At 43.9% G+C, this 13,303-nt stretch overlaps 1 protein-coding gene across 1 annotated transcript in view; it reads right to left on the reverse strand.

Moving 5' to 3' along the window:
- Window positions 1–13,303, reverse strand: part of ITGA8 (integrin subunit alpha 8) — a 165,125-nt gene that overhangs the window by 13,134 nt on the left and 138,688 nt on the right. Inside the window, exon 28 of the mRNA XM_015423753.1 lies at window positions 6,993–7,094. Within this exon, the coding sequence (XP_015279239.1) occupies window positions 6,993–7,094 (102 nt within the window). The remainder of the gene's footprint in view (window positions 1–6,992; window positions 7,095–13,303) is intronic.

The following is a 13,303-nucleotide window of genomic DNA, read 5'->3' on the forward strand; positions in this document are numbered from 1 at the left end:
GGCGTCTCCAGTTAAAAGGGCCAGGTGGTAGGTGATGTGAAAGACCTCTGCCTGAGACCCTGGAGAGCAACTGCCAGTCTGAGTAGACAAGACTGACTTCGATGGAACAAGAGTCTGATTCAGCGCAAGGCAGCTTCATGTGTTGGTTCAGGAAGGAAGTTCTAGGAATGCTCATAGCAGCCAAGAAGATTATGCCATGGCATGCTCAGCTGATGGTCAAGTTTGCAATTCTGTGCATACTTGCAAGAGGGTAACATAATGGCTCTTCCAAGGACAGTGCAGTAGTGAACTTGTGAGTTTAAACCACAACCACAACCAGAGTTTGCTAACAAGCTCATTATGAAATCCTTAGGGGTCTCTCACCTTGGTTGACCTCACAAGACTGTTGTGAGGACAGGAACATGAGCACGTGAGAAGAGCCCTGCTGGATGAAACCAATGGTCCATCTACTCCAGCATCCTATCTCACACAGTGGCCAACCAGTAATTTCCCCCTTTTCTTTTCATTCAGGGGTTGTTTCAGTTTAGTGATCCTTCTTTCCTCTTGTGTGTAGCTCTTTCAGACTTAAATGAAGGGCTGCTGAGGCTGTGGCATAGAATCTATTGGAGGAGGGGGAGCTTGGAGAGAGAGAGAAGGGGGGAGGGCATCATGTCACTTCCGGGTGATGTGTGTGCGGCGCGCGCGCAAAGCACGCACGCGCACACACTCCAGCTCCCCCACTTTCCCCAGGGCCTTCCCACTAGGAAGGCTTTAGCTACGGCCCTGCATTCAACTGTGCCATATTACTTTCCTATGACAAAAGAAAACTTGGCCTCCGTTTACATAATATTTGGGCAGAATGGCAACAGAATTATAGTTCCCCAATTTAAATTTATATTTAGAATAGCTCTGAATTTACAGCAAATGAGCTGTTCTTGTAATGCTATTGGTGCTTGTTTTGTTTACATTAATGTACACTTCCTCTGATCTTTAGTCATTCTTGCTTTACAATGGTTGAAATACCATAAATTACTTTTTTAATAATCCTCCGTATTACTCTCAAACAAACATTTACCTTTTTCATGTTTTGAGAAGGGGCCCAAAGCAGTATTTAAAAGGTTCCTTGAGCCTAGACTCATAATTAATATTGACATGAGTGTTTGCATATTATGACTGCCTTGTATAAATATACTTCAGACAAAGCACAAAGCACATTTAAGATAAATATGCCTGAACATCAATTCTATAGCAGCCTCCATTAGGATAAGGCACATTTAAATCTCCAAATGTCCACACTCTTTACCAATGGTACTGCACATATTACCAATTACATTTCCAAATACATTTTCCCTTCTCCATCCAAATATTTGTTTAAGAATACATACAATGGGCACAATTCAAAGAAAATAATGTATTTAATTTCCTGCTGAAATCAGTGAGAATTCAATGCTTAGCTGTACCCTTTACTTTCTGAACAACATGGTATTTCTCAGTAGCAATATCAAGATCGCCCTGCATCTTTCCACAAATGGTAATTTCTCAGAAGTCCTCTAATGATCCTGGGAACCTGGCCTGTAGCTATGGTGGGGCTATTGTGGGCTCCACCCCCTCCCTTAAAGGGACAGCCCCACAAGATTTCCCTCCTCCCTTGTTGGGGGAGTCATCTCCCTGCTTGCTAGCAGGAAGAAGACTTGGCTGCTGGCAAAGGAGGCCACACAGCTGCCCCCTCTCTTCCCCCTCTCTGCTCAGCTGGCTGGCAGGAGAAGAGAGGGGAGGGAGAGGGCAGCCATACGGCCTCCTTGTCTGCCAAGTCTTCTTTGTGCTAGGAAACAGGAAGAAGACTCCAACGGCAAGAGGCTGTGCTTCCACTCTCTTCCCCCTGCCAGACAGCTGAGCAGAGAGGGGGTTAAACTTTAAACACCTTCTCTGGAGCTACACCCCAGCTGAGGCATGATTTCCTGGGCATTTGCTGAACAGTCCGGCTTCCGCCCAGGGCATAAGACAGAGACAGTACTGGTCACTCTTACTGATGACCTCTGAAGGCATCTGGATCGGGGTGGTGTAGCGGCACTGTTGTTGTTAGATCTGTCGGCTGAGTTCGATACGGTCGACCATCAGTTGCTGACCCACCGCCTCGCCGTGGGGATTCAGGGGCTTGCCCTTCAATGGCTTGCCTATTTTCTCCAAGGTTGGGGGCAAAGGGTGGTGATAGGGGAACAGCAGTCCCAGAGACATCCTCTTGAATGTGGGGTGCCTCAAAGGGCGGTGCTTTCCCCGATGTTGTTTAACATCTACATGCGCACCCTTGCCCAGAGGTATGGGCTTGGGTGTCATCAATATGCAGATGACACACAGCTCTATCTGATGTTGGACAGCCGGTCGGACTCCAGCCCAGAAGATCTGCACCGGGCGTTGCAAGCCGTGGCTGGTTGGCTCCGACTGAGTCGGCTGAAGCTAAACCCGGTGAAGAAGGAGGTCCTGGGCCTGAGTTGGTGCGGTTTGGGGCTGGGGCTCCCTCTCCCGACCTTCGATGGGGCACCTTTGGTGCCAGCGCCAGAGGTTAGGAGTTTGGGAGTGCTCCTGGACTCCTCGACATACCTAAGGGACCACCTTTCCCCATATGTTCCTCAATGGGCACTACAGTCGGGGATGCAACATCTCCTGGTAACCCCAGGCCCCAAGGAGGCCAGGTACACTGCAACCAGGGCCAGGGCCTTTTCGGTGGCGGCTCCTACCTGGTGGAATGAGCTCCCGGAGAATATCCAAGTCCTGCGGGACCTTGCGCAGTTCCGCAGGGCCTGCAAGATGGAGCTCTTCTGCCAGGCTTCTGAGTAGGAGCCGCCACTACCTTTACCATCACCACCTTTACCATCATTACCAACTGGCCCTGTGAGGAGTGAATGACAGCGCTGCGTGGAGCTGACACCATTGAACTGGGAGTACCATCTTTGAGATGCCATCTTTTATTGAAGACTGAAACATCTAGAGCACTTGGAATATTGTAAATGATTGTTTTTATGTTGTTTTTAACTTGTTTTATGTATTGGCATTTGCCCTATTTGTGAGCCGCCCTGAACCCGCTTGCGGGGCGGGCGGGCTATAAATTAAAATAATAAATAAATAAAATAGTTCTTTCCCCCCCTTTTCTTTAAATCATTCTTCTGTTTCCTACAATTTGGGCTTTTAATCTGCTGCAATATATTCTGATGTTTTTAGAAATAATTTGACACCTCCCCCACCACTAAGCTAAACTATCTTCTAAAGAATTTTTATTGTTCTATCTTCTAAAGAATTTTGCATTGTTCTACTTGAACATTTTTTTTGAAACACTTAAGACCTTTTCATTGATTACTTTTATTTTGTACATTGCTTCAAGGGTATTTAGCTGAGACAGTATAGGAATATTTTAATTAAACAATTAGAAACAAGCATGGCAGTACATTCCTTCAGAATAATTACCCAAAGGTACAGATTTGAGGAAAGGTATACGCTAGATATGGAGCTGCGGTGGCTCAAGTGGTTAAGACGCTAAACTGCAGGCTGTGGAAGGTCAGTAGTTCAGCAGTTCGAGACCCGAGTGTGCCGCATGACGGAGTGAGCTCCCGTCTCTAGTTCCAGCTCCTGCCAACCTAGCAGTTCGAAAGCAAGAAATTGCGAGTAGATAAATAGGTACCACTTTAGTGGGAAGGTAACAGCGTTCCGTGCGCCTTGGTGTTTAGTCATGCTGGCCACATGACCACAGAAATGTCTTCGGACAGCGCTGGCTCTTCCGCTTTGAAACAGAGATAAGCACCGCAACCCTAGAGTCGGATTTGACTGGCTTTCGAGCAAGGGAACCTTTACCTTTTACTATATGCTAGATAGCACAGACTTCACAGATGGGTCACCTCTTCACATGACCTCATGTTTCTCAGTGGTGAAATGGAACCTCTGTGAATACCTGAACAGGGCAGGGCAGCAATCTTCATGTAAGTTTGTAAGCTTCATCAAAGATACAGCTGCCACTGTGGGATAAATGCTTTTGTGGACCTTTAATAATCTGATCCAGCAAAACTATTCTTATGCCCTCACTGTGGGACAACATAAGGCCTTGGAGAGAGATCCAGGTGGTCAGCCGTGTTGGTCTGAAGCAGTAGAACAGATTTTGAATCCAGTGGCTTTGTTGGTCTTAAAGGTGCAACTGGATTCTAAATTTGTTATAAGGCCTTGGAATTCATGTTCATTTTTAATTCATTTATCTTACAAAGATGATTACAGGGAAAGTCAGCAACCCCTGACAAGATGGGGTTCTTGCCTCTTAACTCATCATCTCTCCTTCATCAAATGTTCATACCAACAATAGCAGGGTTGTTTTCTCTAGCGGGTGGAACTGACTGTTCCACAGAGTAATCGTGCCTCGTGAGGGTCCCAAGATAAGAAAACTGGCTGGCTGAAACACTGGCACTTGTTCATTTGTGTATCAAGGGCAACAACCTTGCAGTGGCAACTCTGAACCTGGTTTAGTAAAAAAAAAATTCTTCCAAATATCTCTACTTAAATTGTTAATGTTTTAAATAAGGCATTTCTACAACCCTCACGGGTCGACTTCAGGAGAGTGAAAACGAAAAGTATTGCTAGCAGAGACTTCAAAGGGATATTGTGCCTACAACACATCAAGCTGTAGATTTGGCAAGGTTCCACCTCCATGGTCAGATCTGAGAGGACATGAAAGCACTATCATCTTCCAAGCATTGATGTTTTGGGCATCTGGCAGTAAATCAGCTCCACAGAATAATATGCTGCATTCTCTAGTAATACTGTAAAAATGCTTATCTGATCATTTGGTATATCATCTGAGACTTGTTGAGAACAGCAGGCTATCACCTGTGGCAAAGGACTCCAGTACAGATGGTGCCTGCCCATAGCAGCCAGTTTGAGACATGTGTTTCTGTTATGAAACACGTGCAGCAAGAAAACAGGGAAAAAAACAACCCAGACTACTTTCTTTTACCTATATGCCTCCAGCTACCAACCTCAACATACCAAACGATCCATTGTATACAACCAGGCTCTATGCCACAGCTGCATGTGCTCCAATCCTACAGACCAAAGATTCTCACCTTTTTGTAACTAAAGTAGTCAAGAAACAGATCAGCAAAGCCAGAATGGTACCTAACAAAAACCTGTTGCAAGACAGGCCCCAAAGAGACAACAGCAGAACACTACTAGTGGTCCCATACAGCTCTCAGCTCAAAATAGTTCAATTCACCATCAGCAACTTACAACCTCTACTGGATCATGACAGCTCTCTTTCACTAGTACTGAGGGGTAAACCTTTTCTTGCGCAGAGACAGTCCCTCGATCTCAAACAACTCCTCACCCACAATAAAGCAACATCTAATTTGAACATGGACACTGGTACCAGAACTTGCAATAAATCCAGATGCTAACTTTGCAGCCACATACAGTCAGACAACAAAATCACCAAGAAGTGAAGTACTTCAAACCTTCCTCACATCCACTCCCTCACATCCACTCCCATCATGCCTGCTTTCAGCCACACCCACTAAAAACTCATCCTGTTTCATCTCAGCTCTGCCCATAGACCTCCCCCCACCCGAGTATACCAAGAGCTGCTCCTCCTTCTGACAGTCACAGCACACTCCAGAAATGAGGGGAGTTGCTTAGAAATACTACTATGGTACACTTGAGGGCCAGTTTGGTGTAGTGGTTAAGTGCACGGACTCTAATCCGGGTTTGATTCCCCACTCCTCCACTTGCAGCTGCTGGATGACCTTGGGCAAGCCATAGTTCTGTCAGAGCTGTTCTTGAAAGGGCAGTTCTTGAAAGAGCTCTCTCAGCCCCACCTACCTCACAGGGTGTCTGTTGTGGGGAGGGGAAGGGAAAGGAGTCTGTAAGGCACTCTGAGTGAAGGGTGGGGTATAAATCCAATCTCTTCTTCTTTTTCTTATAGGCTTTATTAGAGATCTACTGGCTATAATATACATATCTGGGATATATGCAGGAAGACATAAGTGGAGACTATTTTTCTGCAACAAAAGAAGGCCTTTTTGGCATAGAAATCATCAATCTAAATCTATTATGAAGTGGGACTGAAAATAACACCAGCACAATAATTTTCCATACTTGGGCTGCAACCTCCTATGTCCAGTGTATTGGCATGCAACCAAGAATGCATTTAAAATAACAATGAAAATAATAATATAGACTTAATCAAGGACTGATATCTTGAAATAGCTTCCCTTCAGAATACTTGCTCATCTCAAGAAGTTTTTTGGGGAAGAGGGGATACCAGTTTGGCAAGGTGCTGGCCCTCACCTGCCTGAGCCAGCTTTTGTTGTGGCAGCAGCTTGGATGCAGATGGTTTTAAGCTAACAGGCTCAGTTTAGGAATGGGCTTTGATCAATCTGGCACAAAAAGCTGAAGAAAGCCCAGGAGAAGGAAAGCTCGTTGTCTAGAAAGGTTGCAAGCCAGAAGCTATGAACAGAGAAAGATTTGAACTTCCAAGTCCCCTCCCTCCTAATAGAAACAGGAAAGGGGATTTCTATCATGGAAACGATCTTCAGAATGAATACCAAACAAATAAATCACAAAGGCAGCTGCAGTCTCAAGCTTTTCCTTGAAGTAACCCTGCATTTCAAAGAGGCTACTCTTGGAGTAAACAGCAGTGCACAGTCATAGATGTTCTGCTTCCAAGCAAAATAATGGAGGTTAGCAGACCTAACTCTGAAAATAATCCCAACAACTCCCTAACAGTATAAACTGAGTTATAGCTGGAGTTGTCCTTTTCTCTTTCTGAGCACCTGAGCATCATTACAAAAGATATACAACCCTTAAGCTTTTTAAAAATTCTCCCACATATAAATATCTTTTAAATAGTTTTCGGAGGATGAATATGCACTAGAAACACAGGAAACACTTATCTCAGATTTCCCATCTATAAATAGCTTATCCAGCAATAATCAATGTATGTGTTCTGCATCAGCGTGTTATTTATTTTCTCTTTTGCTTACCGCTATACTTTCTTCAAGGAGTCCTGTCGGCTGAACTCTGTATGGCATTTTCTTTACTTCGAAGGACACATTGACAGAAAGAGAGTAGTGGTGATTTTTTCTCTGAAAAACACAATTCAAACCCACTAATCAATCTACCTTACACAGAGAGCTATTAAAATGCAGAATTTGCTGCCAGAGGAAGTAGTGATGGCCACAGGAATAAACAGCTTTAAAAGGGGCTTAGATTCATGGAAGACAAGTCTATCAATAGTTACTAGCCATGGTGACTGAGGGGAACCTCCACATTCAGAGGCATTAAGCCTCTGAATCCCAGAGCCAGGAGACAACATCAGGAGAAGGCCGCAGGCTCTATGCCCTGTGGTTGGACACCCAGAGGAACTGGTTGGCCACTGTGTGAGACAGGATGCGGGACTAGATGGACCATTGGTCTCATCCAGCAGGGCTCTTCTTATGTTCTTAAGAACTATTAAGACATTGGTTTAATGAGTTAACAGTTTGATTGCCCCTTAGAGCCACTTTGTGCTCAGTAAATTGTATGTATACGACCTGTGTCTAAACATTTTCCATAAGATGAAAGAGAAAACTTTTTAAAATCATGTGCACACATGCATACACACTGTATACAGGCTTGAGTATATGTAGAGTAAAAAAAAAAGATGCAGGTGATTCTCTTACCTTATGGGAACACCATAGGTACATGCAATGTACAAACCTGATCAAAGACCCACCCCCCCCCCGCGGTGTGGAACGTGGGAGTGTGGAAATCTGGTGGTTCAACACTGCTGCTTTGATAAGCAGATCAGCAGGATATAAAACTGGATAGCAGATTCATCTGGTTAATAAGGCCATATATAGCCTGAGGAGTAAGGACTAACTCCCCCCCCCCAATTTTGGAAGGCAACCTTAGTATCAGAGTTCACCAACCTCTTACCAACCCTAAGAGAGGCTTAGCATTTGCCAACAGCCAGATATTTCAGGCATCCTACATGACCCGGATACTGCCGAGATGCAAATTTTAGCATCTTACACAAATGATACCTGCGTCCCATCTCAATGTTCTCGCTTAGACACAGAGACTTCAATTCAGGTTCGTGCCACTGCAAAAGATCAGTCCATTGCAGAGTTTGCACAACTTGTTTCCATCTTTTTCAGTCCACCATCAAGCTCTCCACAAATTCCTAGTGGGTCAAGTGCCCACCCTCTGGAAACTACAGTAGAATAATAGAATCATGGAGTTGGAATGGACTTCCAGGGTCATCTAGTCCAACCCCCTACACAATGCAGGAAATTCACAAATACCTCCCCCTCCACACCCACAGTGACTGCTGTTCCATGCCCAGAAGATGGCAAAAAACCTCCAGGACTCCAGCCAAACTGGCCTGGAGAAAATTTGCTTCCTGACCCCAAAGTGGCAATCAGCATTTCCCTGGGCATGTAAGAAAGGGCCACAAGAACCAAGCACTGATGCCCTTCCTGCCCTCCCTCTCATGATCTGCCTAAGTTCACAGAATCAGCACTGCCGACAGATGGCCATCTAGTCTTATCACTAACTTTATTATTTGTGATCCATCTTACTCAGTTCCTTGTGATGTTAACAAAAATTTAGTCCTTTCAACATTTTCAAGCAAGATTTCTTTCTGAAGGACATATAACGATCTATCATGCCTCCAAATTCTTTGAGATTTGTGAATAAAAACTGAAGAAAACATTTATGTGACCCCTTATTGCTTATTTATAAAGAGTAAGGGTCTCATTCTCAAAAGCTGCTAGTCGTTTGGCACTAGGTGTTTTCAGACTTCCTGAGTGGCCAAGGAATGAACTGGCACAGAGTTTGAACTACCCCAATAACAACGTGATCCAAATACAGCTTTTGACTGAATCCAAACACAAAGCACGCTTTCATTACAACTAAGATCACAACAGGCCTATAATTAACTCCAGGGAATTTAAGCAGGGATGGTTCCAAGACACCACTTTTTCCTGCCTTCATACACACAAGGGGAAAAGGTGGAAAGAGAGCCCAATCCTTGGGGAGATGGGGAGTTCTGATGCTGCTGCCTAGAAAGAGAGAGCAGGAAGTAATGTCCTGGGGACCCAGCATCTGCCCGACAATACCAACTCCACCACTAGCTCTGAACACAATAAACTAGGAACGAAGAAGTGAAAGACTGAAATTGTACTTCTATACAAAAAGAAACACAATACTCCCTACTGTCCAGTGCATTAAACAACACCAGTACAATAGGAAACTAGTGCATTTCATCTTTTGTCCAGTTCTTGGTTTTCATTTTGGCAGATCTCCAATTCTAAAACTTCACTATCCATTCTATATCCTGCACCTGGGAAATTCCTTGTCGTTTCTAAGGGAGATCTCCTTTCCATGCCCTCTGCTCCTGTTAAACACAAACACATATTTTTCTGGGTCTCTTTTAAAATACATTTTCTAGTGGGCCGGCATTATCCTCTCGCAAGTGCAAAATGTTTATATTCTTTGGAATTTCCTGCAGCATCAGCTGTGTTCCCCCACTACTTTAGTGATATGTTCTCCCTTTTGCAGCTGCTGTCCAGAAGAGGCCAATTCAAGTTATTTTATCTCTGATCAGTGAGGATGATTTATGAGTACACTAATCCCTAGCCTTTACACTTGAAGGCGGGGCTTATTCAAACACACACTCATTTGAAAGCACTTGTAATTTTGAAAAATGCGTTGTTGCTCCTCAAAGCTGAGACTACTCTTTGTTTTTAGAAACAGGAAGTCAGCTGACCAGCTCCCTTCTCCTTGGATGCAAATGTCTGCATCATACATTCAATAGTTTAAAATATTTTACTGGTTTTTGGAATAAGGAACAAAAGAAATTAATCCAGAATGAGGGAAGATAAAATGGCTTCCTCCTAAATAAGCTTTGCCACTTGTCTTTGATTCTTGTCCCTGACTCTTATCAGTAAGACACTCCTTATTCAAAAACAAGTTTAGAATCCAAGACTCTGGACCCAGAGAAAGCCCAGCTGCCCAGCATAGATTCAAGGAAGAAAGACCATCTCACTGATATCTAAAATTCAAGGGACAGAAGAGGAGAATCTTTCCTTGAAGATTGTTTGTACACTGAACAAGGCTTTGTAGTTCAGATGGGGAGGAGAACCATAAGAGTTAAAAAGATATGTGTAAGTGATGAGTTTTGGCTCAGGTCCAAACTGTATGTTATTTTAAGGGGGGGGGGTCAGATTGGTCCATGGCACTGGGCAAGAGAGCAGTGGTTAATCTTTTCCTCTGAACTGCTTTATCAATCAAACCAGCTCCTCCCCTTGGCCTGCTATTAGCTCCAGTAGGGACAGAAGACACCCCTTTTTTGGTTTGGTGGTTAACCAAAGCCTGGGGGTGATGGATAAGGAAAACAGAGCAAAGAATTAACCCCTCCTGTCCAGTGTCAGGGTTCAAATCCAAATATCCCACAGCTGCTTTTCAGAGCACTGGGAAAACCTGATTATGGAACTGAACCTCAAAGTAAAGACATAGTTTGGCTCTCACTCTCCCATCCAGATGGTCTTGTCTCCCAGGCCAATATGGGGCTTTGAGCTGCCTCTGAATTTGTGGCCCTGGACACATTACAAAAAACCAGTTAATGGTTTCACTAGATTTTAATGAGTGTGTTAGAAACAGAGTTTGGTGACATCAGAAAGAAGAACTTTAGGGGCTGGATTCCCCCTCACTTAGCTTCTACTGGTGCTTTAGATATTAATGTTTGGAGTAAAGAGTCGATAAGGCTTGTTTCAGCACCAATCTACTGGTTATGCAGAAACACAATTAACCATCCAGTGGCTTCTCCATCATATACTCACCCACCCGTCTCCCAAAGCAGCTTTTCCAGTTTTAAAATTTATGCTGTTTTTTGTGATTTTATTGTATTGTTTTACTTTGTGAGCTGTCTAAAGTAGGTCTCCAGAGAGACAGCACAGACATTTTTCAAATAAATAAATGGGCCATTAGGGTACTGTTATATGGGTTGGTGTGTGAGATGTAGTTTAGTTCTCAATACAGATAGTCTGCAATTGAACCATATTCAGTAATTTGACACTGAGCAGAATCACAGGGCTGGAGGACACCTGGCCATGATATCGAATCCCTTGCTGTAATGAAGGATCTTCCACGGCCCAGATGACATGTGCCAGCAATGAACTGTAAAGAGAAAGCCAGAAAAGGGCCTTTGATTTTCTTTTTCGCAATCCCTATTGTTGAAAAACATCTCAATTTTTTGGTGTGTTTTTGATTGCCTTCCAACATTTCATTTACTTTTATTCTGTCCTGAACACTGTGATTAGTGATCAGGACTTTGATGAAAAGCAGAGGAATGCTTTCATGTTTTGAATGATTTGGTTTAGGTGTTCAACAAAAGGTTGTCCCTTCCAACATGCAAATTTTGACAAGAAAAATGAGCTCATGAATATCTGGCTCACTTCTAGTTGTAGGTCATGTCATACTGTGGCTTCAGCAGGGATTTGGCACAGATGAAGATCTCGCACAGTTCAGAGAGAACTACTACTACTTTCCTCCCCCAAATTAAGTAGAGTAGAACAGGTTACCCTCTTGGAGTTGCTGCTACAGAAAGCATTTTAAGTAGCTGTTATCCTGGAGTTAAAAATAATATAATACCTATAATTGGATGTTGCCTTGACAGTAGAAGTTCCTTTGCTCCCACAATTTTTCTTTGCTCATAGAAACTGTTCTAGGAGACTCCTAGTAAAAGAATGCCTACGTTTTGCAATAGAAAAGAGCAAGAGTCCAGTAGCACCTTAAAGACTAACAAAATTTGTGGCAGGATATGTTCTACAAGATGGCAGCACATTTTCCCACAAATCTGATCCAAAGTATTGAAATATGATCTACTGAGGGGCTGCAGGCAATGAAAAGACAAGGGAGAGGGCCCCTCAGGGCAGTGATGTAGGGTTGCCAGCCTCCATGTGGGGCCTGGAGATCTCCCGCTTTTCCAACTGATCTCCAGCTGACAGAGATCAGCTCCCCTGTGAGACTGGCATCCATTTACTGATGGACACCAATCAGTACACTAGGACAATATGAAGGTTTTTTTCATTATTCATATTTTGTATTCGAATTTAAGGTACACTGCCACTTTTATAGTATACTTGTATAATGTTATGTAACTGACCACCAATTGTTAACACTCACCATACATTGTTTGTTAATTGTTGTATATCCATTGTTATATGTTTCAATAAAAATATATTGTACAAAAAAAAAAAGAGATCAGCTCCCCTGGAGAAAATGGCTGCTTTGAAGGATGGACTCTATGGCATTGTACCATGATGAGGTTCCTCTCCTCCCCAAACCTCGCCCTCTCCTGGATCCCCAAAATCTCCAGGTATTTTCCAACCCAGAGCTGGCAACCCTACAATGATGGCAGCAAAGAAGCAACACTTTTCTGCCACCACTGTGTCTATACAGTGCAGGCCAGAGAAGCTGGGTTGTCAGAGGCCTGTTGGGAGCTGGCCTGCAAGAGGAGGTGCACTGATTGGTGGCCTGCTGTAACTGTTTTGCTCTGCACTTTGCATGTAAAATCCCTTGCATTCGTTCCATCTTGGACTCTACTTTAAAAGTGACAGGGTCAGGTGGTGCCAAGGTGCTGACTTGTCCAACTGTTTGGGATACTTTTCAGTTTATTCAGTGAGGATGTGGATATAATCCTTGGAAATTTAAGGCCTACTGCCTACTTGTAGTTCCCTTGCCCTTCTTGGTTACTTAAATCTTCAAGGGGGGGGGACTGGTTGGCTGGGTTTGAGAAGTAGCTAATGCTTCCTTAATAGAGAATGTGGTCACCCCAGCTTTGAAACAGACTGTGGTGCATCCACTTCTAAAGAGCCCTAACCCTTGACCCAGGATGTCTCAATAATTATTGTCCAGTCTCGAATGTTCCATTCTTGAGCAGGGTGATTGAATGGGTGCTGGCTGGACAACTCCAAGCTTCTCCGGATGAGGCAAATTATTTAGACCCCTTCCAGACTGCATTTAGGCCTGGTTATGGGATTAAAACAGCTTTGGTCGCTCTGGCGAATGATTTGCACTGGGAGATGTACAGAGTTCATGCAACTCAGTTGATTCTCCTGGATCTCTCAGTGGCTTCTGACACAATAGATCCTTCTGGACTGCCTATCTGGACTGGGATTGGTAGGAACTGTTGTGTGATGGTTCCAGTTCTACCTGGAGAGTAGGTTTTAAAAGGTGGAGTTGAGGAATTGTTGTTCTGCATCTTGGCCTTTGGGGTTCTGCAAGGAATGGGTTCATAGTTTGGACCCAG

Source organism: Gekko japonicus, unplaced genomic scaffold, assembly GCF_001447785.1.
Source record: "Gekko japonicus isolate JY-2015 unplaced genomic scaffold, Gekko_japonicus_V1.1 scaffold94, whole genome shotgun sequence".
Lineage (NCBI taxonomy): Eukaryota > Metazoa > Chordata > Lepidosauria > Squamata > Gekkonidae > Gekko > Gekko japonicus.